Source organism: Telmatherina bonti (genome assembly GCF_933228915.1).
Source record: "Telmatherina bonti genome assembly, chromosome: 14".
NCBI classification, from domain to species: domain Eukaryota; kingdom Metazoa; phylum Chordata; class Actinopteri; order Atheriniformes; family Telmatherinidae; genus Telmatherina; species Telmatherina bonti.
The window spans coordinates 22,827,649-22,854,546 of record NC_136612.1 but is presented as its reverse complement, the minus strand read 5'-3'; the positions used below and the strand labels follow the sequence as shown (position 1 = coordinate 22,854,546).

The window sequence follows — 26,898 nt, the reverse complement described above, 5'->3', positions numbered from 1 at the left end:
GTGAAAGCACCGCCAGCATTCAAAAGTGACCAAAACATCGCCAGAAAGCATCAGACCTGAGAAGTGGTCTGTGGTCACCACCTGCAGAACCACTCCTTTATTTGGTGCGTCTTGCAAATTGTCTATAATTTCCACCTGTTGTCTATTCCATTTGCACAACAGCATGTGAAATTGATTGTCAATCACTGTTGCTTCCTAAGTGGACAGTTTGATTTCACAGAGATGTGGTTGACTTGGAGTTGCATTGTGTTGTTTGGGTGTTCCCTTTATTTTTTTGAGCAGTGTATATATGTCTTGACAAAATATATAGTCTAAGGCAGTTTAATCTGTAAAGCACATTTCATTGATAATTTCATTACATTATGCTTTACATAACGGGACATAGAGAAGTACAAATCATATTTAGTCCCGTCTGTCTGTGCAATGTAGGATTTAAGTATGCATGTGTTTTTGCATTTGGAAGATAAGCCAAATCCATGGACTGCCAATCGAATAGATCAGAGTAATTCAAATAAAATTTTCATTAAACTGCAAATCAGTTATCACAGCCAAAGAGTAGATTAATTTAGGTTGATGTCTCAGATAGTGACTTCATTGGTTACTCGTGGCCAGGATGTGCTTGGAAATTCCTCCTAACTCTGATATATTTAACTCCATTAGATATGTGACATTTCAGAGTAACAAAACACAGTGGTGAAAAAACAAAGCTTTGAAAGTTTACAGTTTTAGAGATAAAATTTTGCATTTTACTGATATCTAGGACTGTTACAATGGAGTCAGTGCAGTGACTGAATGAGAAATATCATCTCTTTATTGCACATATTCTTCCTTAATCTGCTGGGCCACTAAGAAACTGAGGAACCTTGGTGCCAGATCTTTGCAACTTTCTGCTTTATCTTCTTGTTTTCATCTTTCCAGCCTCTCTGATTTTGATTTTATTGTCACGGAGAGGACGAAGAAGCGCAGATGTGAGTTAGCACTCTGTCCTGCTCTGGATGTAGCATATGACTTCACCACCTCAAACCAAGGACAACTGAACCACAGATCAAAGTTATTACAGAGTTGCTCTGGTCTCTGGTTCTTCTCTCTCTTCCTTTCTTGTCTCCTCTCTGTATCTCTGAAACACACAAGGTCCTCTTATGAGAGGTTTTGGTTTAGAGGCATCTGAAAGCAGAGTGGGTAGAGCCCCACCATGACAGCTTTCAGATGTTCAGCTGTCTCTCTGGAGAATAAGAGAGCCACAGCAACTCCTCCTAGCTCCACATCTGCTGAAAAGTGGCTTACAACGTGCGGGCGATGAATTCTAAACATGCTAAAACATTAGGACTGCTGTAATTGGATTGTATAGAAAGCTGTTCAACACCATGAAACAAAATAAAAGAGCATTATTTTTTATTATATAAGTGATTTCAAGTAAATTCCCCCAAACCATTTATGCTGGGTGCATTTTAAGGCACTTTCTCCACTCTGCAATTGGATTGGTTTGTTGTTATCGATAGGACGTGATGGTAAGGAAAGGCCAGTATGACCACAACGTAAACTGAGAGGGGCAAAGAAATGGTCAAACTATTTGAATTTGTAACCTCACTGGGAGGTCCGCTCGGCGCATTACATGAAGCTTCATTAAGAGAAGCCACATCTCTTCTCTGAAAATATGTCTGGGGAAGAATAGCTCAAGAAAGCTGGAGATGATTAAAGTCGATGATTAAAGAGACTTTTGCATAATGCTCTGTGATTCCACTTACAAAACGTGTTTAAGTACTTTCAGTGTCACAATATGTCATGGTTCTCAGGAAAAAAAAAAAAAAAAACTTTTTTTTTTTTAAATTCTCTGATAGAGTTGCATTTGGATGAGGCAGCTGATATTTCATTTTTAGAATTTAGTTTTATTACTTTTAAATACTGAACACATCTTTATTATTAGACCAGAACCCAAGCAATACAGTTTCAGGGATTCTGCCCCCGAGTTGCTCGTGTCCAGTCGAGGCAGCATGGTCAAGAGAGGCTGGCTCATCCCTGTGGCCAGCTCTGAACTGTGTTCCCCCCTAGTCAGGTGGGGTAAATATAGTTCCTAATTACAATCCTACTTTTCTGTATTTATGGAAATAAGCTTGCACAGGGTAATTAAGGTCTTGGAGAGAGAGGACAGCATATCCTGCATCTGTAATCACGGCAAGTGTTCTATTTACATAGCTGGCATACTCAATGAAAGAGTGTCTGTAGATGTGGCACCTCTTCTTCTTCTTCTGTCAGGTCACTGACAGCAGGTTGAAGTTGATATTTGAATTTACTTTTTTTTTTTTTTAAATTTTATTTCTTCTGTTTGTGCTGAAGATTGGCTATGAGTTGTTCAGACTGAAACACAGATTTCTGCATCTAACTATGTTGGATTTATAAAAAACTGGTTTAATCATTAATAATACAGATAATACAGAGTTATATCCTCTTTCATTTATTTAGTATTTTGTAGATGTAAATCATTTTTATGGTGTGTTCAAGTGCAAACACTTGAGGTGGGCACAACAGAGACCCTGCCATTGCCATTTGTTCCTGAGTTTGGTGTATTGACTCTTAGATGTTTTTTCTCCATGTGTAGATTTGAGAAATTGTGAGAACGGCAAAGTGGTGAATCATCAAGTACCAAACATAAACTGATGTTTTTTTTATTTTCTATTTTTCCTCTCTTTTCTATTCTTGGTTCTTCTATCCCTCTGATGTTTCTTTCACATCTCTGTATAGTTAGGCCTCCACCCTGCTTTGCTGTACTGGGACACAAAACTCTTGACTCTGTTTCAAGAGAGCAGTCATACATAGACCTGATTCTAATGAGGCACGTGGCTTTGTGGGCATTTGTATCTCCTCTCCACTTGCCTCCATCTTTTGATCTATCTCTAATGTCTTTGTATTTGCTGAGTGTGTGGTTCTGTATGAGTGTGTGTGCCTCTGTGTGCACACCATGTGTGTTTCAAATTACAGTGCTGAAAATACCCCTCATAGTTTTGGGCCGCTGCTGGCCGTAGAGCTGTTGATCTGTGGTTGCTGGAACAGGAGGGAGACAGGAAAAGGGAATAGTTTGCTGGACTCGGGGGGCCAGATTCCTCTTTTTGCTGCTTAGGGTGAAATTAGAGAGCACCGTGGGCTGGAATTGGTTTGGACTTGATGATGGAGTTCTGGGCAGAGCCAAGAAAAAATACAGTGGTTTCAGCATGATACCATCTTTTATACCCTTCCATAAATTACACAGTATGAACTCACTGGTAGGTGTGTGTCTCAAAGGTGGTTTCTCATTATAGGCATAATAAACTACGTTTGTTTGTTTGTTTTTTATTTGTGTCTTATAATGTGAGCTTGAGTAATTAATATATGTGGGCTTATGAATAGATTTCTCATTAAAGACACATTACACAACCTTTTGACCTTAAAACTCAGCATCCCGGACTTGTTCGATGACAAAGTAGCATCTATCATGTGCTCATTTCTAGAGCTGCTGCAACCCCACAGCGACCTGAGGCTGAGAAACCGCACAACTTCTACATCCGGGATGCGACATGACGTTTCGCTGTACAGGATAAAAAGGAACTCGTTGTTTTGAAAATGCAACGCCACTGATTCAGCAAAGAAATACAAGAAGATTAAAAGAGAAAAAGGGTCAAAACAAGAGTCATTGTAAGATCGTCTTTTGCTGGCTGGGTAGAGCTAACAGGTTGAGTTCTTATGCTATCACATGCAAAACTAAGTTTCATTCTTGAGTATAAAACACTCAAAGATCATTTCAGATCTGTTTGTTTGTGTTCCAGATAACTCAAAAAATTATGGACAGATTTCCATTAAATTTTTTAGGAGTTGTTGGAAATGTGAAAAGGAGGAACTGATTAAAATTCCGTGGTGATCACTGTTTTAATCCAGGAATTTTTAAATGATTCTTTAACATTGTGCTTGTCAGAGTTTTGAGTGCTTTTCTACTTTCCCATTAAATACTTAAGGAAAATTGTTGATTGACTGCTACACCTATGTTTCATTCATTCATTTTCCGAACCGCTTATTCCAATTCAGGGTCGCGGGGAAGCTGGAGCCTATCCCAGCCGGCTTTGGGCGACAGGCAGGGTACACCCTGGACAGCTCGCCAGTCCATCGCAGGGCCACACACAGAGAGACAAACAACCACTCACGCTCACACTCACTCCTAGGGGCAATTTAGAGTAACCAATTAACCTAACATGCATGTCTTTGGATGGTGGGAGGAAGCCAGAGTACCCGGAGAGAACCCACGCATACACGGGGAGAACATGCAAACTCCACACAGAAAGGCCACTGACCAAACCAGCCAAGGATCGAACCAGCGATCTTCTTGCTGTGAGGCCACAGTGCTAACCACTGCGCCACCGTGCTACACCTATGTTTATTATTATTTATTACCACAAAATATCAAATAAACAGCTTATAATATTTAGCGTATTACATAAAATGTAAAACAGTTTAAAACAGTTGTATTTGACAACAAAGATGCAACAAAACAAAATTAACCATTATGGTTGTCCTCCTTTCTTTATTGCTTTACTGCAGTGTAAAACAATATCCATACTTAAAATATGCTACACAGAACAAAATCACTTCATCAAGTAAACTCACACTCTTGTATTTCAGACTATTTTTCAGCAACCCATCCACTATTCCATCCACTGTTAAGAGATTTTCTTGTATAGTGATATTCTCCAGGGACCGCATGTCAATTAAAACACACATTATCCACTATAGGATTGCTTTGCACTGCAACAAACAACCCCTGACTATTACATGGTATGACTGTATGACTATTTAAAAACTATGTTGAGTAATAAATTAAACGAGACTCTAGGAAAAGCCACAAAAAGGTGCCAGTCCAGGCACACTTCCCAGGCCAAACAAGCAATCGCTAGCAGTTAGCCTGCTGAGTGAATGGGTGCTAGCCGAAATGCATCTGTACAGAGCCATGGAACAAACTGGTGACATCAGCTAGTTGTGTTCAGGTCCTGCTACCATTGGCTGTCCACCCTGTCCATGTGAACAGGAGTCATTTCCAGTCTGCTAGCTGTTAGTCCTTATTTACTCAGAAATGGCAAAGTAAGGAAACATTCAACCGTAACTGTGAACTAGCCATCGATTTGACCAATCAGAAGACTATTCTTTTTGTGGTCTCTGATGAAAGTGAGTTTTGAGTCCAGGTTCAGAGGCATAAAGCACAAAAACAAACATTTTTAAGATATTCACATGTATTTAAAAACATGTGCATCAGATGTACAAATTCCTCTAATTATCTAAAAAATTTTAAGCATTCAACTCTACCAACAAATAATTTTCTCCTAATTGAAGGGTTGCTCCTGCCAGAGACTTAAGTTTTAATACTTCCCTCAAAATAAGACTTTTTTTGGAGTGTGGAGGCTGTTTAATAAGGACACCACAGGAATACAAAGTTGACAATGTGAAATAAAATATCTGTGAAGAATAGTCGGTTTTTCCAAGAATATGTCACATGCTCAGTCAATAGCAAGCTTTGAATTCCAGTTTCGTAGGCTGCATGGTTTAGCCAAAAAACGGAGCCAAGAATGCTTCTGTGTTTAAAAAAGTATTTGCTTATACAGCAATTATAGCTGATAATGACTGTAATGACAACATTTGTAGAGGGAAAGTTGCTTAACACAGCATTTAAGTAATAAGTATGTGTCCAATAATTTCTTTTGCTGAAAGTAAACTGTATATTGTAATACTGTAATATATGCATTTTATAACTATAGTGACAAGTAAGACCTATATATAATGTAAAAATATTGTGGGATGTTTATTTAATCCTGTCAACATCCTCCAATATATTTATCAATCAGAGTACAAACTGCCATATAGTTTGTCCGTTCCCATCAAACTATTGTCATCTCTGTGACCTTTAACCCTCTTGGGGCTGTTAGAACTTTGTTATACAAACCAGGTTGGTGTTGCAATGTTTGTTACGCTACAGCAGAATGTTTTTATTTGTTATACGTGTGAACAATCCTCTTATCAGTTTAGCCGAGTTCCAGCTTCCACTGTAAAATGTACCTTTGTCTGTTCCTGCCCTCTCAGGCTGCACTATTTCAACTCCTGTGGTTTGTCTTTTTGTGACTACTCACCCTCTTTCCAAATCGCTAACATACCCAGCACTTCATGCCTGTATGCTTCCCCATCAGACCCTGCTGGGTTCAGGACCTGGTAATAGCCAGTGGTTAATTCAGCCCAGATGTTGCAGCCCCCTTGTATTTTTTCTTTCTTGTTCTCTCGTTCTATCTCTCGGCTCCCTGCGTTACTTGCTACTGCCCCCACTGCCAGTTATAATTAGTTTTAGGAAAGCTGGCAAAACCAGGAGACGTGATTTTATTCTGGATCACTCAGTTGAACACTAGTTTGAAATCTGGATATCCTGTTCACTCCTCTTGATGGAGTATCTCCCAGCTGTGATTGATCCACCAGAAGCTGAGGTTTTGCTCTTCTGTGTGATTGTTTTCTTTACAAGTGATGTAATGCTGCCAAGGGTTTGAATGGATTTGTAATTTAGATTATGTGTATGAGGACAGAAGGATGGCTTAATAAATGCTGGAGATATAGCTGGATGAGTTAAAAAGTCCAGAGCTAAAGGAGCTGGGGATTTTAAGAATGAGATTTAGTTTGAAGGAGTTTTAAGCTGCTTTAACTAATAAACAGGGTGTGGCTTTGTGAATGTGTGCTTTGGGTGTTGAAGTTTTTCTGTTTTTTTGATAGGGTAAGATTCAATGCCAGCTGGCAACAATGGAGCTCTTTGCTAACATGTGTGCGTTGTTTGTGAGCAGAGGCCTCATTAGTGAGCTGGCTGCTCTGGGACTTTTATTTTCCAACTAATTAAGTCCCAATGCACACATGTGGATCACACCTGGAGCCAAAAATGTGTGGTGATATGCTCTTTCTGCCATTCCATCTGAAGAATGAGGAGCCACTATGGGAATCAGGGACTTCTTCAGCTGCCAGTCATTTGCTTTCTGACTTTTCATATTCTTTGATTTAATGGATGAGAAGCAAACAGATGAAGCTAAGAAAAAGAGACTATAATGAAAGGATCATTGTTACATGGTAAATCAGATTTGTACATGTGGAAATAATTTGTTTTGGGAGATATGTCATTTTTTATGGGAAAAGTAGAAATGAATGTAAAAAAAAAAAAAAAAAAATTCAAACATAGCTTTGACTAAAGCAGTTTTCACAGTTTTAGCTTCTCACGAGCTTCTCTGCTTTGCAGAGTTACCCACTTATTTGCTGTACTAGTATTCATATTATTTTTAGGCAAATAAACTACATAGTTGTTTAAACTTAGCAAATCTGCTGAGAGAGAGGAATTAGTTGTTTTGGTGATGTACTTAACATTAACAGGTACTGTTTTTGGGTTTGCAACATTCTGTGTATCTAGTCTGTTTTAATGCTTTTGTCGCCACTGTAATGGGTACACCAAACATATACATTCAGTATCATGCTATAGAAGTTGCAATTAAATTAAATTACCACATACAAACTTGAACTTTATTCAAAGTGGAAAACGAAACATTTGGAAAGCTGGCCAAAATACGCTGAATCAGAAGCAGAGGCTGACCTATCAGAAGAGTTTCTTGGTGCAGTGTGCCTACAATGCAGAAAGGATGTCCTGCATCCTTCATGCAGTTGAGGCCAAGCTTGAGGTGTCCTAAGGGATAAATAGTGCTGCATCAGATCCATCCATGCATGGGCAAGTTGACACTTGGAACCGGCATTTGATCATAGGTCAGCACACCTTGTATTTCCTCCACATGCTGACTTAGTTACTTACTGTTTTCTCCATGGTCAGGTTGTAGTACTTCATACAAGTAGTGATTTTTAAGAGATGACCTACTGAATTTACCATGCATTTAACTCACTCTGGGGATCGAGAGCATGCTCGTATATTTGAAATGACACTTTAAAAAAAAATAAAAAAAGAAGTGTTGATACCACTTGTTGCTTTGCAGTTAAGTTTATGATAAAGTAATTATTATTACAGCTTGATAAGACATTTATAAATATTTTTATATATATATATAATGTATTGGCCTCAATGTACTTGTTATACTAAACAACCGTTGTCAAGCGACAACACATTTATGTCATTTACTTGTCAAAAGCTAGCTCATCTGTCTCAGTTGATTAACACGTTGCCATGGTGATGACCGTAATGGAGTGATATAGCTGAATTAATTTGCGGAACTACATATGCGTATATATATGAAAAGAATGCATGCCAGTTGTCATGAGAATTATCACTGACCGCGTTGTGTATACCTGGTTATTCCTGCCTTATTGATGGTACTGTTTGTTTGTTTTTTCTCAGACCAAAAAAAAAAAAAAAAAAAAAAAAAATTGAAGCAGCATTCTTTGATATGATTTTTGAAATGTGAAAATCTACCTCATATATGTCCAATAAAGGTATTGTTTTCCAACAAAAACACACTCAGGTTATCTTTTACTCTTCAAGTCTCTTAAGACAACAGGTTCTTCTGTAATTTGTGGTTTCATGCTGGAGCTAAAAAGAAGTTATCCTTGAATAGAGCTATTGAATGTTCAGAAAAATTACTTCTCATAGCTGGGGATTCTTTGTTTCAGCATGAACAGCAGTGTGAGATGTGCGTGTTTGTTAGCATAGTGATGATGAGGTGATTACTCAAGCTGTCACTCAGCCGCCCCATGCATATTGCTTCACACTTACCGCACCAGGCATCAATACTTTGTCTGTGGGTATTAAAATATGTCAGTTTAAATCACATTACAAGGTTTGTTATATTTTTGTCTTCTCTAATTGTCAATTCAATCTAATATCTATTGCAGTTTTTTCTACAGTGCATTGTATTTTTTCTTTTAAAATATTTTCCAACTCTTTAAATAGCTAAACTAAAAATATAATTGATCACACCAAACAGATATTCATTTAAGAAATGAAGGTGAAACCACTGAACAGCCCTCAGCATTTACACTGGCCAAAGGAGTCCATGATTACACTAAAATGACATATGAACATTACATGCCTTGCACACATGTGCCCAAATTGAATCTCACTGTTCACTACTCATGTTTCTATACAAATGTGTGGGGGTACTTTGAAGATGTGAAACCTTTATGATGTGGTTTCAGAGAGGGAGTAAAGTCGTGCAGCTGTATTCAGTCCAGCTATGAAAGAGTCCTAAATGACAACAGGCACAAAGGGGCGGCAGAGCAGAGGGGTTTCAGTATGGGCATGATTAGTTATGCACTATGTGTTCCTGATCTGTCTCAAACACTGTCTTCATAAGACCCTTCCCTCCCAAAGACCCAACCCAATGTTTTGGAGCAGGTCTGGATAACAGATTCTCTTCCTTGCAGGGTGTCAGGACTTCTTGTGGTTGTCAGCAGCATCATTCCTTCCTCTGTCATTAGTGCCATATCCTGCCCCATGGAGCCCTGCTTTCATTTAAAGGACCAAGCCACTAAGTGCATCTCAAGAATATTCATTGCTTGAATGTCAACCACAGTTACCATCAAAAACTATGGAGATCAACAAGAAATGCCCTTGAAATCTTCTCTGACTGCTTCTTTTGGACTGATTTTGGAAATTTGGAGGTCCCGTTAATCACATTAGTTCTAGGAACTGACTGACTGTGCAGTCTTCTGATCCAAAACCAGCATCTCTGACCTTGGGTAACTTTCCAAAAGCATGAACTCTTTCAGTAGGTGAAGTGCTGCTGGTGCCAGTCTCTTTTCAGAGCACTGCCCACAGGGTCTGACTGTTAGTCCATACGCCTCAGAGACTGCCACTTAAAATGGTTGCTTTTTTAATTTTTTTTTTTTTTTAACCTGGTTTATCCAGGTACATTGGTTCAATAATAACAGTAAAGCTGTCACTTGAGTATTTGACTTCTTCGGAGTAGGGAGTAGGAAGCTAGCAGCCAAACTGATCTGTTCTAGTCACACAGAGGTACATGAGGTCAAATGGCTTTAGAAGCAATATTGCACAAGAGGATGAAGGGTATTCACTTCATTTGCTTGTTTTTACACCAGTGGTTTAAATAATTCACTTTCAGAAAGATGGTTTGTTGCCGTCTGAAGTGATCTAAAATAAATAATTAAAATTGTATCCACAGCTTGGTCTGATGAGTGAAAGCGTCGTCAGAGCATAAAAGCCCATTGAATTTGGAATTGCTGATTAGACCGAATACACTTCCATTGCAGAATTGGCTTAAATCCTAAGAGCAAAAAACAGTGCTGGTTTTTTTTTTTTACCTCTCTTTGCTTAAACCTTTGTATTTACACCATGACTCAAAGACAGATAAGAAATTGGGGTAGAAATGAGAGGATCTGACAGGAATTCAGTTATAGAATTGGCATGGACTTAAAAAAGTGTTTAATTGTTTTAAAAATATAAACTACACATAAAAGACGACTGTAACTATTCAGCATCTTAAAAATACCTCAGATCAAGTACGTTACACCTGTATTCTACCTCATGACCAGCAGAGGGAAACTCCTGTGACTTGCAAAAGAAGTTTGATTGTAAAAGACATGTATGGGGAATGATCCCATGGTCTCCATTACAAGTGTGTAGTCCTCCTTTATTAGAGCATTATGTTATTAGGGTGTGCTTTACTGCAGCTGTCTGATGATTGACAAGTTACTCCCCGTGGACTTGCATGGTTTTAAAATTCTCAATCAGAGGGGCCTTTGTTTTGTGATGCCAGCTTTTAAAGAAGCAGGGTGGAAATGTCCAAAATGCAAAACTTGGTCTTCATAAATAAGAACCCACAATGGATGAATGTATACACAGATAAAGTGTGGAAGATAACCTCTGTTTGCTACTCAAATGAAAGAATAACAAAATTTGAGACTGGCTTGATTGGTGTGAGCTTACCCATTTTCTTTTAGGAAAGTAAATGAATCCACATTCTAATGATGGAGCAGAGAGTCTGGCCGCAGAGGAGATAGGCCAGATATGATGCCAGCCCCTGAAAGCCTACACTGCTGAGAAAGTGGGGCCTCTGTTTGGAGCTATAGCATTTATACATGCAAGGTCAATTTTTCCTCTCTGTGTTTCTTGCCATTTGCTGCCAAAACCACACATCTTATACTCAGTGGTCAAACTCCTCTTATATCCTCTTCTACAGCATTTACCTCCTCCATCCCCCTTCTTAAGGCATAAAGTTTTTCTTCGTTCTCGGCTCTGTCCTTCACTGCCCAAAAGACAACTGATAACTTCAGCCGCCTTCTTTTTTTTTGTACATATACAGCTTTTCCCATTTTTTCCTTTTCTGTTTTTTTGTGAAGTAAACTGACTCCGGCTCCCAGTATTTTTATGCTTTCTAAAATCACAGGGTGACTTCTCTGTGGCCAGCAAGCAAGTTGTTGGTGATCAGTCAAGCTCAAAGTTTTGTTGGGGCACAGAAGCTCTACATTGTATAAGCCAGAATCTTCCAACCATTGCTGAGGTGGATTAAATGTCCTCAATATGACTACTGTGGAAAACAAATGTTTTTGATTATGTTTAGATCTTTGTAAACAAGTGGAGACTTTATTGTTGAATGTTCATTTAAGCTTGGTAGTTCTTTGTTGTATCATGCAAGAACAACAATAAAACAAACCAGCAAACCCAATGAAGACAAAATGTGAGCATATCTCATACATCTGCCATAAGCTGTTCCTGCTCTGTTTTGGCATAATTCCTCTCTGACCTTTTATAACCGTGGGAGTACATTTTTCCAAGCCTTTCTTCAGTTTTAACCCTCTTTAACAGAGATATTTTGGTACAGTTGTAATATGTGTCTTTGTCATTTGATCTGTAACGTTTTTTATTTAAATAAAATTCTATGACAACATTACACCTGCAACCTTATAATACAGACATGTAGGATATATGATATACATATAGCATGTGGGGAGTGTGTAGGATGAAATTGAGGAAATACCCTCCTGATCCCTCTAAGACTGATGTGCAAGTGATATGCAAGTTTGTTGTTCTTCCTTGTCTTCATGATTCATTTCTCATTTTTCCTAGTTCTTTACACTTGTTCCCAGTAAAGTTAAAGAGAGGACTACAGGGGCAGAAAAGAGAAGAAAAGATGAAAAAAAAAAAAACAACTAGCTGAGAGAAAACATTTCTGGATATCCAGTTCTAGGTGGATGCTATATATATAACTGGGAGACAGTCCAATCTTCAGACCCTTCCCAGGGTCTGCGGCTCTTGCCTGATGTCTGTAAAGTAGAACTGGCTCCAATCCTGTGCTCATTGTCTTGTTGGCTCACATCTTAGCTGAATTTGCTGACATAGAGGAAATGGGACAGGGGAAAGAATGATTGCAGGAGAAGCTAATATGAAATAAAGATGATGGTAGTCAACAGCTTCACAGGTTCTGTGGAAGTATGGCTAAATGCTTAAATTCTCGTATATAATTTATAAAATGTATATGCAGAACTATTGATGCCTATTCATATTAGTTTTTATTCTCAATTTGGCATCTTTAAAAAAAAAAAGCCAACAAAAAGTTTTTTTTATCTGACTTTAATATTGTACAGGGTCACATCTTAAAGCTCAGCTCCAGCTGCACCTGGAGATTTACTGCATTATCATTCCCTTAAATTAGACTTCAACCAACCCAGCTTCTGTGACCTGGCACAATAATTGGGACAGGGGAAATAATGACTGCAGGAGAGGCAAATATGAAATAAAGAATGGAAAAGGTTTATGAAGTAATGAAAAATAGCATTTTATTGCTTCTGGACATTTTGTAGAAATGAGGAAAATGTAATATGGTCCCATTTAAGAGAAGGAAAAGTGGTAAAAGGCATCAGTGGAAATGAAAGCATAAAATGTCTGGTTTGATTTCTATCTCCCACCCTTCTTGTCCTCTTCATCTTGCCCCCTGTCTTTGGGCTATTTCAAGAAGCTTCTGTAGAGCCAAAGTTACATTTTAGATAGCCAATCCTCACTTAGAAACACAATTTAAATGGACCACGAAGACAGAACCGGATGAAGAAAACCTTCTAATTAGTAAAAAGACTCATGAGCCATGGATGAGGAGCCTAAGAGCGGGTGTGTTTCTGGGTGACGAAAGCCACAAAATGACGGTTATTGATTAGAGGAGAGGAAATAAAAGGGAAACCAAGATGCTTCCTTAACATCAATCCTTGCTTTAAGACAAGCGAATTGGGAGAAAATGAGGAGCAGGTTGAAGAAATAAGTGGATGCAGCTGGGGTGATGTGAAATAGTGTGCAGAATGCAGTCCTGTGAAAACAAGTAGTACACCCTGCTTTAAATTAGAGGGGTTTACATAATAGAACTTAAAAGTTTATTTCCTGTTGTAAAATGAGGTACACACATTGGAAAAATGATGCATTACATAACAAAAATAGGTTGGCCGTCCGTCCGTCCGTCCGTCCGTCCGTCCGTCCATCCATCCATCCATAAAAAAAATCAAAACATATGAGACACATCTGACAAGAACATATCAGCACAGCAGACCACATGAAGTTGCAAAACAAAATGTGACTTTCTGCAGCAGCAAAGTTGCACAGTGCAAAATACATACAGAATACTTACAGAATCTTAGCTGCAGATCTAGAAAACAGTGAAAAGATGGAGTTTATTATAGTTCCCATATGTGCACGCAGACACCTGATATTAATCCTGGTGGGTGAATCAACATTCTCAGCGAGTGACACGCGCACATGCCGTCTGTTCTAGTTCATATGTTAAATAGCTGAGGAAGAAGGCCAGAAGGAGACAGAAGGATCCTTATTTGTTTATATTGAGAGAGAATATTCAGAAGGTCCATAACACCATAACTTTCCAGGCAGCACTTACTTGCATCTGGTTCTTGTGCTCAACCTTTCTTTGAACTCTGCCTGGTGTTGTTTGAGGAAGATTTCTTTCAGTGACAATTTCAGACTTTTCTTTTTTTTTTTTTTTAAAAAAAAAAGTTATTCTGCTTGACTGTTCACTCTTTATTGGTATTGCCAGATCTTTACAGTTTATCACTTTTACTACTTGACAGTCTAAAAAATATTTTCCCACATCATTGAAGTCGACACCTGTGATAGTAATATTATTTTCCAAGAGTTGACGTCATTTCCTCTGCATCCTCTACTGTGGATGTGAGCCAGTCATTCCAGCAGGTGTAGCTGATTCCACAACCTCCTCCTGTGAGCCGTCTGTCATAAACAATTTCTTTCTTCTTCTTTTCAGTCTTTGTTATTCTTTCAGCTTGGATCCTTCGTACGGCTGCTAAGGAAAACATATGTCTTATTCTTTTTTTCCCCTCTCTCCATCCTCCCACTCCTCCTTTTTCTCTCCTGTTTTCAAGCATGTCATGATCGATTTGTTGCATGTTGGTAAGGTTTAGCTGCAAAAAGGAATGCTCTGAGTCAGTTTTGAGTTTATATATATATATATATATATATATATGTATATATATATACATATATATATATATGTATATATATATATATATGTGTGTGTATATATATATATATATATGTGTATATATAAATGGCTGAGATGGGGGGGGTGTACTGTTTGGCAACATTTATACACACACACTCATGAGGTCCAGATGTTGTGTCCTCTGGATGACCCTTAATGGAGGGAGAAGCAGTAGTGGTAGCTGTAGTTGTCTTATGCTTCCAGAAGGTGAAACACAGCTTACATAGGTAGAAGTTGAGTGAAGGCCCATCTGATCGTCGATTGAATACTGACTCTCAGCTGAACATCTATGGCGGCAGCTGGTAGGTTCTCATGACATCTTCATCTCAAGACAACAAGTGCTTTCAGATGCGAGTGTGATCTTGCTGGTGTGTTTGGAGGAGCATACTCCAAAGAGCCATGCTTACAAATATAAGGCTGATTTATTTGCCTTGAGTGGCTGATTCAGGCGGGGTAGTGAAGGTCTAAGAGATGTTGTAATGGAAAAATTTAGACTTGGTTCATAAGAAGATGATCTATCCTTCCAGTTTTATGTTGATCCCCAAAACAAAAAGGTTGTTTTCTGTCTTCTCCGTTTCAAACGATAGCCTTAAATGAGTCTAAGTGTTTGTGTAAGTGTTATTTGAAGCAAAAGGAAATACACTTATTACAATTTTATTGGTTGATTTTAATTGTCTTGTAGTTATTAGGGAAAACTTACCTAATGAAATCGAAATGCAGAGCTTGCGTATAATATACAACTGAGAAGAGAAAGGGAATCTTTTTTTATTCACCCTTTTTCTTATGTATAAAGATAATGGGCAAATGTACAGTATCAAATTCCTTAAAACTTTATCCTCCACTAAAGAAAATAGCTTATCATCCAGTGCCAGGAAATTAGTTGTTATTGCTTATACCAGTGAAAGACAGTAGAGGCTGATAGCTGTGTTCTCTCAGTGAGCTTCATTTTAGCCACTTTTTCTTATTGGTTAATGTATACTGCAACCCCCCTCAGCTGAAATTACGGCAAGAAGGGAGTATACAGTAATTTTTTATAGGCAGAAATATGGAGACAATAATGATGGATGCATATATTCTCACCCACAGCCAATTTCGTTTCACCAGTTAACCAAGCATGCCTTTCAACTATGTGAGGAAGTCAGATAAGGCCAGTCCGTTTTATCCAGTCTGAGTGAATTTTGACATTTCAAAGATACTTGGATTAAATCTTGTTGATGCATTTTTTTTCTGCCTCCTTCATTTGGGTCCCCACATCTCCACAAACCCTGACAGCCAAATAATCTCTTTAAGTTGAAATTGTGTCTTTATTCATTCCAAGGTCTTTATATATTGAATTTCATAAAGCTGGGGCATTAGCAGCATCTGTGCAGGCAAAGTAGTTGTGAAGAGCAACACAGGCCTTGACCATATCCCCTCCTTGCCTGGCAAACACTCTATTGGATGCCCAAATATCCTCCATCTTGCTGCTAGGATGCCAAATGCATTTTCAATCACACATGTGGCGGTAATTGAAGATGAGTTCCTTCGCTGTGAGATTCCCATCTGCACATAGGACAAAAAATACATTAATGATAATTAATGATACTCATTTTTTTATGCATATTTTGTGGTCTCAACACGTTCCAGTAGGATTCAAACAGTTTCCACCACATCCGCGCAAATCATGATTCTTTTGACATTTTTACAGTAGTCTAGTAGCTACATACCTTAATAGGGACGAGTGAGGTTGACATTTAAAGGGAATTCAGCATCTCCCACAAACACGTATGGAGTATTGATTGTTGCGCCAGGAAGATGTGTTGGTGGCGGCAGAGGAAGATGCCCGTCTTTGAGTGCAGACCCAAATGAGCTTTGCTCAAACACGCCACCATTGCTTTCCTTGCTATAGGCACCGACGTCGACCATTATAAACTGGTATCGGGCATTGCACACTACCATCAAAACAACAGTGGTGACCAGTGAAGTGGTGACCTTCATAATTAAAGTAGTCACTTCCTGCTTTTGGTGGGGCTTTGATTTTCACGTTTTCCCATCAATAATCCCGACACAATTGGGAAAGTTCCACAACCTCCAAAAGTCCTGGGTGACATCAACCTTTTGTGCTGGTGATGGGAAGGCCACAAAGTCGTCCTTCAAGACGAGCCAGATTACCTTGGACATCTCAGAGACAATGGAACACGCAGTTGTCAACCCATTTTGTAGCTAGCAGCTACACTGCTCTGTGAGCTCCCAGTGGCTAAATTTTGGAGTGTGACCGCTAATCTCTGAAATAGAGATTGGCATGCTGTGTGTGGGTGTGTGATGAATGAACGGCGTGATCCGATAGACATGTTGTCAAAGCGACTGGAGACATTCTGAAATATGAGAAGTGACAGCTTCTGGTTCTGGACCAGGTGCAAGGACTGGTTCTGTGGTCTGAGTCTGGGTTGATCAAGTCCACATTCTCTCCATTCTAGATGATCTCCTGTTCCGTTGACAACCATTTTTAATCACTCACACTGTTTTCCAGCTGTTTTTAATACTGTGCAGTTCATTAGAAAAAGGTGTTTGAGGCTTTGACCTGCTGTGTCTTCATAGTGACCATTGTGTTGCAGCAGTGTCCCAATTCTGCCTCTAAGTGTTCACTTTTTTAATAATGTGCAATAAGAGTCAAGTGTGTTCAAGTGAGCAAAAAATGTGTCCAGTCTTCAAAAAACAAGAAAATAAATGTTTTTAAGAAATGTGATTAGTCAGTGGTGGCAGAGTGCAGTCAATGGAAATTAGTATCTTATCAATTCATTAAACTGTCAATATAAGTTTAAACAGAATAAGAAATTGTAAATGTATGTTTTTTTTTGTTTTTTTTTGCATTTTAAATGAACTTATAAAATGATCAGGAAAGATGGTTTGTAGATGGTGAATTTGGGAAATGCTGCTGAGCATCAGTTTCAGATGACTGTCTTGACTCTATGTTGGTTTCACAGAGGTGCTCTCTTATATAACATGAGTCATTTCCAATGTTTCCTTTTATCTCATTAGTTATTTTGATGATTCGCTCAGAAAACTATTTCATCCCACCAGTAACTGCTGCTTTATGCATTAGCTTGACTAAATATTAATTAATATTCCACAAAGAGCAAAACAATGTGATGGTAAATTTATTTTGTTTACTTTCACAGCTTATATAAACACAACTGGAATGTTGGGCGGTAATAATCAGACTATATGTCTTCTACATTCTGCCGATGGACACTGCGCAGTTTAAAACAGTCTGAGTACAGCATGTTCCTAGTTTGGTCAATGGCAAATCATTGACTTGACCATGGAAGGAAATCAGTCTAGTGTTGGTGAGCTTCTACACGGCAATGATTTCTCTCTGTTTATAAGACAGCCGTCCTCCCCCTACCCCCCTACCTGTTTTCTGATCTATTGCCTTTTTTCGAGTCTGAGTTTACTCTAGACTCATCCTGCTTGTCATAGTTATTTTCTTTTGCAGGACTGCACGGACTTACTGAGGCAAATATCAGCTCAGTTACCTGCAGGAGACATACCAGTTCACTTCAGGCTGAAAAATGATCCTGACTGGGATGTATACTCCAACCATTACTTACCGTCAGCTGTTTCAGTGCTTTGATAGTTACTCTAGAAATGTGTTTGAGAGCCAGGTCGGTAGAATGTTTTGTAAACCTGCTAAGTGGATAAAACTTTTTGGGAACACACGAGGAGCTACAAAACATCTGTTTAACATGCAGACGTGTCAGTTAAAACTCTAGTATGGACTAAGACGTATCATCCCAGAGAGAGTTAGAGAAGTGGAAGTGCACATTTGATGTTGGCGCATGCATATGTAGTAATATCAAGTTCCTCATCACAAAGAACAATAAATTTAGTGTGAACCACCAGTGTGGCCCACAAGCACACATTTAGCTGGCTGCAGGGATTTATAGTTTGTTCTGTTTTACTGACAGGGACAATTCCAACACAGGAGCCTTCGGCCAAAGTTTTATGTTTAGAGGAAAAGTCAAACACTTTAGGAAATGAACTTATTGTACATAGATTTGTTGGTGCGATTTATGTAATCATGATCTCAGTGAATCAAGATTTCCCTGAAAGTTAGATGAGGAGACTAGAACTGCTGTCATTTCTGTTTGGGAGTACAGAGCAAGAGCCAGAAGAAAGCTGAGCTAGCTTAGTAAGAGGTCGGGCTCAGAGTGCTCCAAGTTACACTTCGTGTCTGGTTTACTGAATTTTTACATCAATATGCATGTAGCAACATTTTAGTTCATTTTTCTGTGTTGTATTATTAGCTAGATTTCATCTGAAATGATTTTTCATAGGAAACTCAAACAAAGAATCAGCTGACTCCTTCACACTTGTGCTGAACAACAGGAAAATACATATAAACAAACTGAATTAATTGTAAGTAAGATGCAACACATGATGTACATGACTAGAACACTCACTTCTTGGTCGTTTGATCTCCTCTTACCATTCACAAAAACAGAAGCACATTATTGGGACTTCTAACACCTGAACCATCAAGGCAAAGTCATTTTAATATTTTGGACTGATCTGAATATCTGCAGTTGTACAATCAATATTTCCTTTGTGATATTTAATATTGAGTTAATATATGGGCTGTGGTGCAAATAAGAAAGAGCCCATATTGGTTGTAAGTAGTTATTTCAAATAGATTTAAACTAATTGTTTTAAAACTATGAGCATTGAAAACTATAGTACAAATTATCTGCAAAGAAATAATAGTAAAAAAGGCTTGATTGTTGTCCTATATTGGGTGCATCCCAAAGAATCTCGGATGACTATTAACGTTGAGGCAAACTGATTTGTATTGATTCAAACCAAAGGATGCTTGGGAGTTTTGTGTAAGTGCATTATAGAAAATAATTATAAAATCCTCTGGATGAAGCTTCAAAGTTTATTGGGGTCAAACTTTCTGTTTTTCAGCACTTGAAGGAAAAGTAACCTATGATTCCAAAGTTGTTTCTTCTATTTCATCATAGGTGCACAGAATACCTAAAATATTCTTAAATGTCTCATATAATGTCTACACTTACTCAGCAAGAGCTTATTGCCACTTCTGTTGGCTGATGTGAGCGCCCCTATTTTCCATTTTCTGTCAACACAACTGCACCAGCTAGAGCAAAGTAGCACAATCTCTCATTCACAGCCCACATGTATGAAAATAAGAAGCACCTGGGGAGGATTTGGGAGTAACGGGCTGCAATGAAGAATTAGGGTTTTGGTTAGTATCAACAGACCCGGCATGTGTCCCTTCTTACACAGATGTGCAGAGTTCTTGTCAAATGGGATATAATTATCCTGTGTTCATCTTTGTATTTTCAGCCATAGGCTCCAGCTGCAAATCTACCATGTACCCAGTGAGGTCGAACAGTCAGGCTCCTGTTACTCTCTACCTGCTGTGTGTTTAGGGGTGCTAGATGGCAGCTGAAATTCTCCCTGTTTGTTTTTACAATTTGTCATCTGCAACCAGTTAACAGATAGGCAGGAATGAGGCTGCAAAGTGGTTGTAAGAGTAAAACTCCCCATATAAGCCTCTGTTTTTCTCTCTCTGCCATGTACAACCATCCAGCCATTTCTCTACGAGTTATCATGGCTGTGATAAAGGCCAGCAGTAATTTTGAAAGACAGAGGGATGAAGGGCTGCCGGCTCCTCTTCCATAGAAACTTCATTGCTAACCCCCTTGCCTTTTAGGAAAACAGTACAATTCTGACTCCAGTGCACTTTTGGCAAGTAAATTATCCTTCACTGTGGCTCTACTATAGTATTACTGCACTTACACTAAACATCAAGATTTTAAGAATAAATTTGTCAATTTATGAATCGCACTAAAAAATCAGACTAAAGTCAGACATTTGAGAAATAAGCGTAGGTAACGTCCTTTCTCCTCTTTTGTCGATCATAGTACATACGCAATATCAACTTGTTAATCTGCACAATGTATACTAAATTCTGTGCAATTGTTTGATGCCCTCTGACATTTGTATTTAAGGGCCACGTATTAAACTCTGTGTTGCTGTTCTGGTATGACAAATGCTTGCTATGGAAACAGTGTACGAAAATTCTCACAACTATAACTACATGTATGCAAGTTGTGTCATAGTTTGGTCGTCTTAGACACATTAGAAGTCACCTTATCTACAACATCAACAATAACAGGCACTCCTTTCATGGGAAAAGTCCTGTTATGTTCAACGGCAAGGAATTGAGGTGCCCTGGATTCTCTCTGTCTATTCACTTTCTAAATTCCCTTCTTCTCTTTATCTGCTCCTGTACCTCTTTATTATTTCATACTAGGTCCCAGCGTTATGTATGAAATGATGTGTCCGTTGAAATGATATCTGTAAAGTGCCCTGTGACAACATTGTTGTGAAGTGGTGCAATACAAATAAAGCTGAATTGAATTGAATGTACAAAGTGGAGTTAACCGCAGAGTTCTGAAGTAGTCAGAACTAAATAATATAAAAAGTGTTTAAACTGTCTTACTGTAAAATGGCATTGTCTGAATAACCTTTTCTCAATTATTTGTCCCACAGAGTGCCAAGAGCCTCCAGAACAACAAGGATTCTCGTATCCTGTGGGCTACAGATGACCTTTTAGTGACCACTGGCTTTGATATGGTGAGAACCTTAGAAAAAGAGATTGTTCGTGTGTAATTATCAGTGTGCTGCAACCCTCTGAATGGATGGCTGTTAATTAATTAGCAAAATTTATTTTTTCTTTTATTTGGTTACAGAAAAAGAAGCTTTGTTTTACCGGATTTTCATAAAAATTAGGCAAATTTAGGCTTTGAAAAACTTCTACTGTCCTTAGTTGTTTTCATTAGCCCTTTAATTTCTATTATTTAAGCTTCATGTCATAACTTAAAATGATTTTAGGCAACCAAGAATCTAAAATCTGCTTTTAATAATGTGGATCATGTGGATTCATCTGTTCATTCATTCATTGGAGAAGAATTATGTACGCTGCCAAAAACTTGTGGCACTATAATTTCATTTTATCCAGTACCAAAGTTGTCTTAACCTTAGAAAATAGGCAGACATGCTATTTGTGGTACAGTGCAAATATTAAGGTTATTGAGGTTTCAAAGTACATCAGATGCTGGCAGCTGATATTGACACTGATAGAGTTATCGTTTCCTTCTTAATAGATCTAATTTCTCTTTAAACCAAACACATTCCATTTGCTCCCTGTCTTTCCAGTGCAATTTCCAGTGTAAAAGATCAAATAAATAATAAATGAAGTTATTTAAAAGTAATTAAATCTTGTTGTTTATAACAACCCCAATTACAGTTCGGATGTTGGGAAAAAATGTGGGAAAAAAAACAAAAAAACAAAAAAACATGCAGTGATTTTCATATCTGTTTTAAGCTATAGTCAACTGAATACACTGCAAATGCAAGATACTTAATGTTTAAACTCATCTTTTTTTTTTTCTATTCATTTATTTATTTAAGCAAATATTTCCTCACTTTGAGTTTGATGCCTGAGGACACAAACTATTGAAGATCCCAGCTCTGTGCAGAGGAGTTGTACTGAAGAAGCTTTTGCCTTGTGTGAATCTAAGTCTGCCTGTGTTTACAGTTACTTAATGTCTCATTTTTGTTTGTGCGTAGATGCGTAGTCGTGAGGTGAGGCTTTGGGACAGCAGGAAACTGAGCTCTTCACTCCATTCAATGTCTCTTGGCACTTCCAGTGGGTGAGTCCAGCTTCAGTTTGTAACTGCTCTGCCTCTAACAGACTCACACAGTTAAAAACACTGACCTTGGTGCCCTTTAATGTCTGCATGTTGGTGAGAGTTCATGTCTTACAGCACAAAGTGTGTCTCTGTGTAATCTGACGTGCAAAGCAGACAGCATATGTGTATAATTTATGTGTGGTATGTGATTATTTGTGTGTTACATGTATGTGTACAGAGTGATATGTGGTGGGCCTCTGCACGTTGTGTATGCCTGGGCGGGCATGTGGACCTCCCAGAGCTTTGACACTGTCCCTCTACATTTCTGCCATTTCTTGGGTCAGACCCACATACACAGACATCTGTCCTGTCTCAACAGAAGAGAGACTGTGTGTGTGTGCGCGTGTGTGTGTGCTCTTTTTGTCCATAACCACTGCAAAAGGTCAGGAAACAGCAGCAGACACACTGACACTTCTCCCCTCAGCCCAGCTCTTGTCATTTCTCCAGTCGCGCAGTTTATTTTTCCAAACGCGGCTGCTGAGGACCAGAGGGTAGCAGGAGCGTGGCTGGACTCCAGATAGGAGAGAAGAGGAATGGAAGGATGGAGGAGGGGGTGGGAGATTCCTTTGTCAGATCCAATTCATGCATTTTAGTGCTTTTATAAACAGGTTAGCGGGCCAAGTCCTTCTAAACTGGAGCTGACCAGACTTTGTTAGGTCATCCAGCATGCTGTGGTGGATTAGGCAAATTTATTGTCTTTATTATTACAGTAAATAAGGCAGTGAGGATGCTGCACAGAGCACTCCAGTATCTTTGTTTCTTTGAAATAGTTATTGCACAACAGATTACACAGCTTTTTTCTGTGGCAGAGACATTTGGAACGTATGCCCACGTGTTGTTGGATCAGTGAGTGTAAAGTCATCCATTGTAAATAGTTTTATTATCCTAACACTAGTAAAGGAAGGCAGTATCTAGAGAATGCCATTGTTTTTTTGTTTCTCTGGGTTTTTAGGAGTTGACTCTGCAGGGTCTAGAATAACAACCTCATCTCTATTTCCTTCATGAGATTAGAAGCTGCCTGTCTGAGTGCCTCTTTCATAGTCATGGCAATGTTTGATATAATCAATGTTTTCATGGAAAAAGACGGCGACACAAAGCCACACATTTCACTGTTGCTCCTGACTGCAGAAATATTCTTGCTGAAATTCATACCATGTGTTGAGAAAGAATCCTTTTGGGTGTCCCCTAAAACCACAGAGGGTACTGTTAATTGGTTAATTTTATTGGAGTTCGTCTGTGGTGTATCTTTAGACAGAGGAATGTTGACGTTTACTCTGTGTGTGTGTGTAGGTGCTGTTTTATTGGAGTAAAAATAGGAAAACTTGAAGTGAAATGGGGTAAGAATTTCTGCTGGATTGGTCCACTCATGTGGGGACAAACTGTTGAGATTTTCTCATGTCTTTTTATTCACGAAGTAAATAAATTGAACCAAATAAATTGTATCAACCCTGAAATTGATGTAAGCCCTATAGTCTCCTGTATCTTGATACCCGTATTTTTAAAATACAGAAATTCCCCTTCTGACAATCTATTTGCTTTGGTGTGTGCTGTCCCATCTGCACTTGATTGGCTGTACAGATTTAAATCACTTCAGTCTTGGTATCATGCTAGGCTGGTCTGTTGAAGATCTGTCATCCCAACCAGACTGCCCGCACACCACCACTGATGTACAAAAAAAAATCCCAGGCAATCAAATGACAGATGAGGCCTTAGCCTCTACTGTCATTTTTTTCTTTTCCCTCCCATTTCTCACTTATTTGGCTCATGTGAAAAATGTTTCTTACAGATTTTTTACATTTATTATCAGCACATTGTAAACTTGCTTATCCCTGTCTCCATTTTTTCCATCTGTTCTTTTCACCACCTCCTCTCTTTCCTTAAATGTAGCTTTGATCATGGTCCTGTTCTGCCTTTTTTTTGGTTTTTTTTTTTTTTTACCCAAGCTGTTGTTACATCCCAATGCTCCCTTCTTATCTGTTAATCTCTGTAGTGGGAAGCGTCCAGAACCATTTAGAAAACAAACAAGGCTTTAGGAGTTAAATTGAGGGGAAAATGCAATGACTGTGTCTATTTAGTCATAACTGTCAAAGCACAGGCTAAACCCCTTATTAAGCTAAATAGCTCTTAGGTCTAGTTTGTAATCAGGAATCTCTAATAACAGAAAGGGCCAGCTGTTTGTAGGTAATGAACAAGGTCAAACGGTTTTAGGCGTTTACTAATTTGTCCTATTTCTACTTTAATCTGTTTAATAAGATAAGTGGTGAATATATGTCTGGGTATTCTTTACCTCATGCTACTCATAGTCTTTTCAGTCAGTGAACTGTGCTGCAGTCATTTCTTATGCAGAAGCAATACAGTTGCTGTTCCAGCCAAAATCAAACTGTCCTCAGTTTCCCTTTGAAACAGTTTTGATTCATTTATGCTTATTTACTGGTATTCTTTCTGTGAATAATTTTACTTTAGTTCAGCATTGCATTAGTGTGTTTCTCTTGTGTATGACCAAGCAGTTATAAAAAAATGCCTCATGCAATATTCAAAAGGAGAACTTGTTTACATTTTTCTCTGCCTTTAGCAAATTGAACCATGCCTCTTTTCATAAGTTGCCAGGGAAGCTTGCAGTGAAATGCACATAGTGAGACATTTCCTCCTTGTCAGCCTGAGGTGAACATAAAGATGAATTTGTTCTTTTTACATTGTCTGTTTAGAAGTAAACTGCGGTAAACATGGTGTGTAATTGGAGCAACAAACTGGGTTGTATCAGGTTAGTTTTGCTTGTCCACAACATTCAGTAGGACTGTTTTTTGGGGGGGGGGGTTTGGAGTGACACAAGACAAAGAGGCCCTAGATCATAAGTGGTGGCTGGAATATAATTTGGACAGAGTATAGAGGGGAAATGTTTACTTTTTTGGTTTGGGTTGAAATGGAGACTGAAAAAAAACGAGGGATCGGGGATGATGAGAGAGAGGGGTGTTTTGAACTGTGCAAAGGTTACTATTACAACAGGCCTGTTTTCCATACCAGCTAAGGAGCCGGACATTTGAGAACAGTGTGGATTTCTGTGTACTAACCTCTCTTTTATTCTCTTCCCTCCATAAACCAGAATTATAATAATGAGTTTAATTAGGCCTCTAAGCCAACTGCAATCAGTGAACTTTACAACTGGGCATGATTGCAACCAGCCTGCTGTGTAAATGCTTGAAACGTCATGATAATTATTTGTGCCTTACAGCTTTAGCAGCTACTCACACACTCAGAAGTTAACACGTTTAACTCTTGATACTGTATGCCTGTGTACCAGCTTAGAACTGTATCCCAAAGCTGACAGTGAGTTTTCCAAGGGTCACTTGGGAAGAAATTTGCTTGACAAAACACTAACCTAAAACATTTCTGTTGCTGTGACCCATGTAATTGTCCTCAGTCACTACCGATGCTTTCCTGTTTCTGTCAAGCACAGGTAAAAACTGGTACACACATGTGTCTCCTCTTTCATCTTGACAAACCTTTGCTGCTCTGTCTTTTTACTGACAAGAAGTTGATTAAAACAGATCACTGTCACCTGGCGCCCACGAGCATCCCGCATCTTGATTGGAGAGGACTTAAGATTGTCCCTGGAGAGCCGACCTCAATGTTTTCCCAATCCAGTCACAGGTTATACAAAGAACTTGCCCTCTGAGGTAAACGCTGTTGACAGCCTGAGCTGTTACAAGATGGAAAGAGGCTATGTGATGGGTGGATGGGATTGCCCGATGCGTGATGTGTGTCCTTGTGCTCCATTTTGACTCCCCATAATCTTTTTTTTTTCTTCCTCAGTGTTTTTGTTCATGGGTCATGCCTTAAAGTAAGGCCCACTCAATGGGTGTAATTGAGCCAAACTCCCTTTAATCAGATGGATTGAGAAGAGGTCTGAACCCCACAAGAGACCCAGCCTTTTACAGAACAGCTCCCCCTTTCACCCACACTGGCCCAGGCCCTTTAAAATCAGTCCCAGATGAAGGCTTTCCTGTGGGGATTAGGTGCAGCTGCAGCACAGCTAACCATACAAGACCAAAAAAAGAAAAGAGAAAGAGGAAAAAAAAAACCCCACTGTGTTTGAAAGATAGTTTGCCCTTGGTCCTCTTTCAGAGTTCACTTTCTAAGAAAAAACTAAAGTTTTATTCTTTAAGTGCAGCTTAAAAAATGATAGTTTAGGCGGAGGGTAATGCAAAGCTACAATTCTCAGGTGATCCTATGGGTCAAGTTGAGAGTGCAGCTGCTTCACCCCCTCTCCAGGACAGGCATGGGGGATGGTATTGACTAAAGATGTGACTGCACACGCTTTGTCAAAGAACCTGAACTTAATGTTCTGACAGTTAAAACATGGCGTCTGGAATCTGTTAGTCATTTGGGGTTTCAGTTTGTAATTCAGAAGTGGGGGAGTTTGACCAGGAAAGAGGATGAAAAGTAAGAGGAGGGTGCTTTGAAATCCCCTCATATATTTTTCAATAGAGATATTGTCTTTTTGTAAGCTTTTATTGGCTTTTTATGTGAGCTCATCTGTTAATCCCCACCTTCTTTTGTGCCACAACTCTTCATCTGAGAAATCTTCTGTTCTTCTTTCAAGTTATGTGATGAGGTAGAAATCTAAATGACTTATTCTTCCAGGCTTACTATCCTGT

The 26,898-nt window shown here is 38.8% G+C and overlaps 1 protein-coding gene across 1 annotated transcript in view; it reads left to right on the top strand.

Moving 5' to 3' along the window:
- The window catches only part of coro7 (coronin 7), a 103,387-nt gene that overhangs the window by 10,256 nt on the left and 66,233 nt on the right, over nt 1-26,898 (top strand). Inside the window, exons 8-9 of the mRNA XM_079253335.1 lie at nt 21,042-21,125; nt 22,122-22,204. Coding sequence (XP_079109461.1) covers nt 21,042-21,125; nt 22,122-22,204 — 167 coding nt within the window. The remainder of the gene's footprint in view (nt 1-21,041; nt 21,126-22,121; nt 22,205-26,898) is intronic.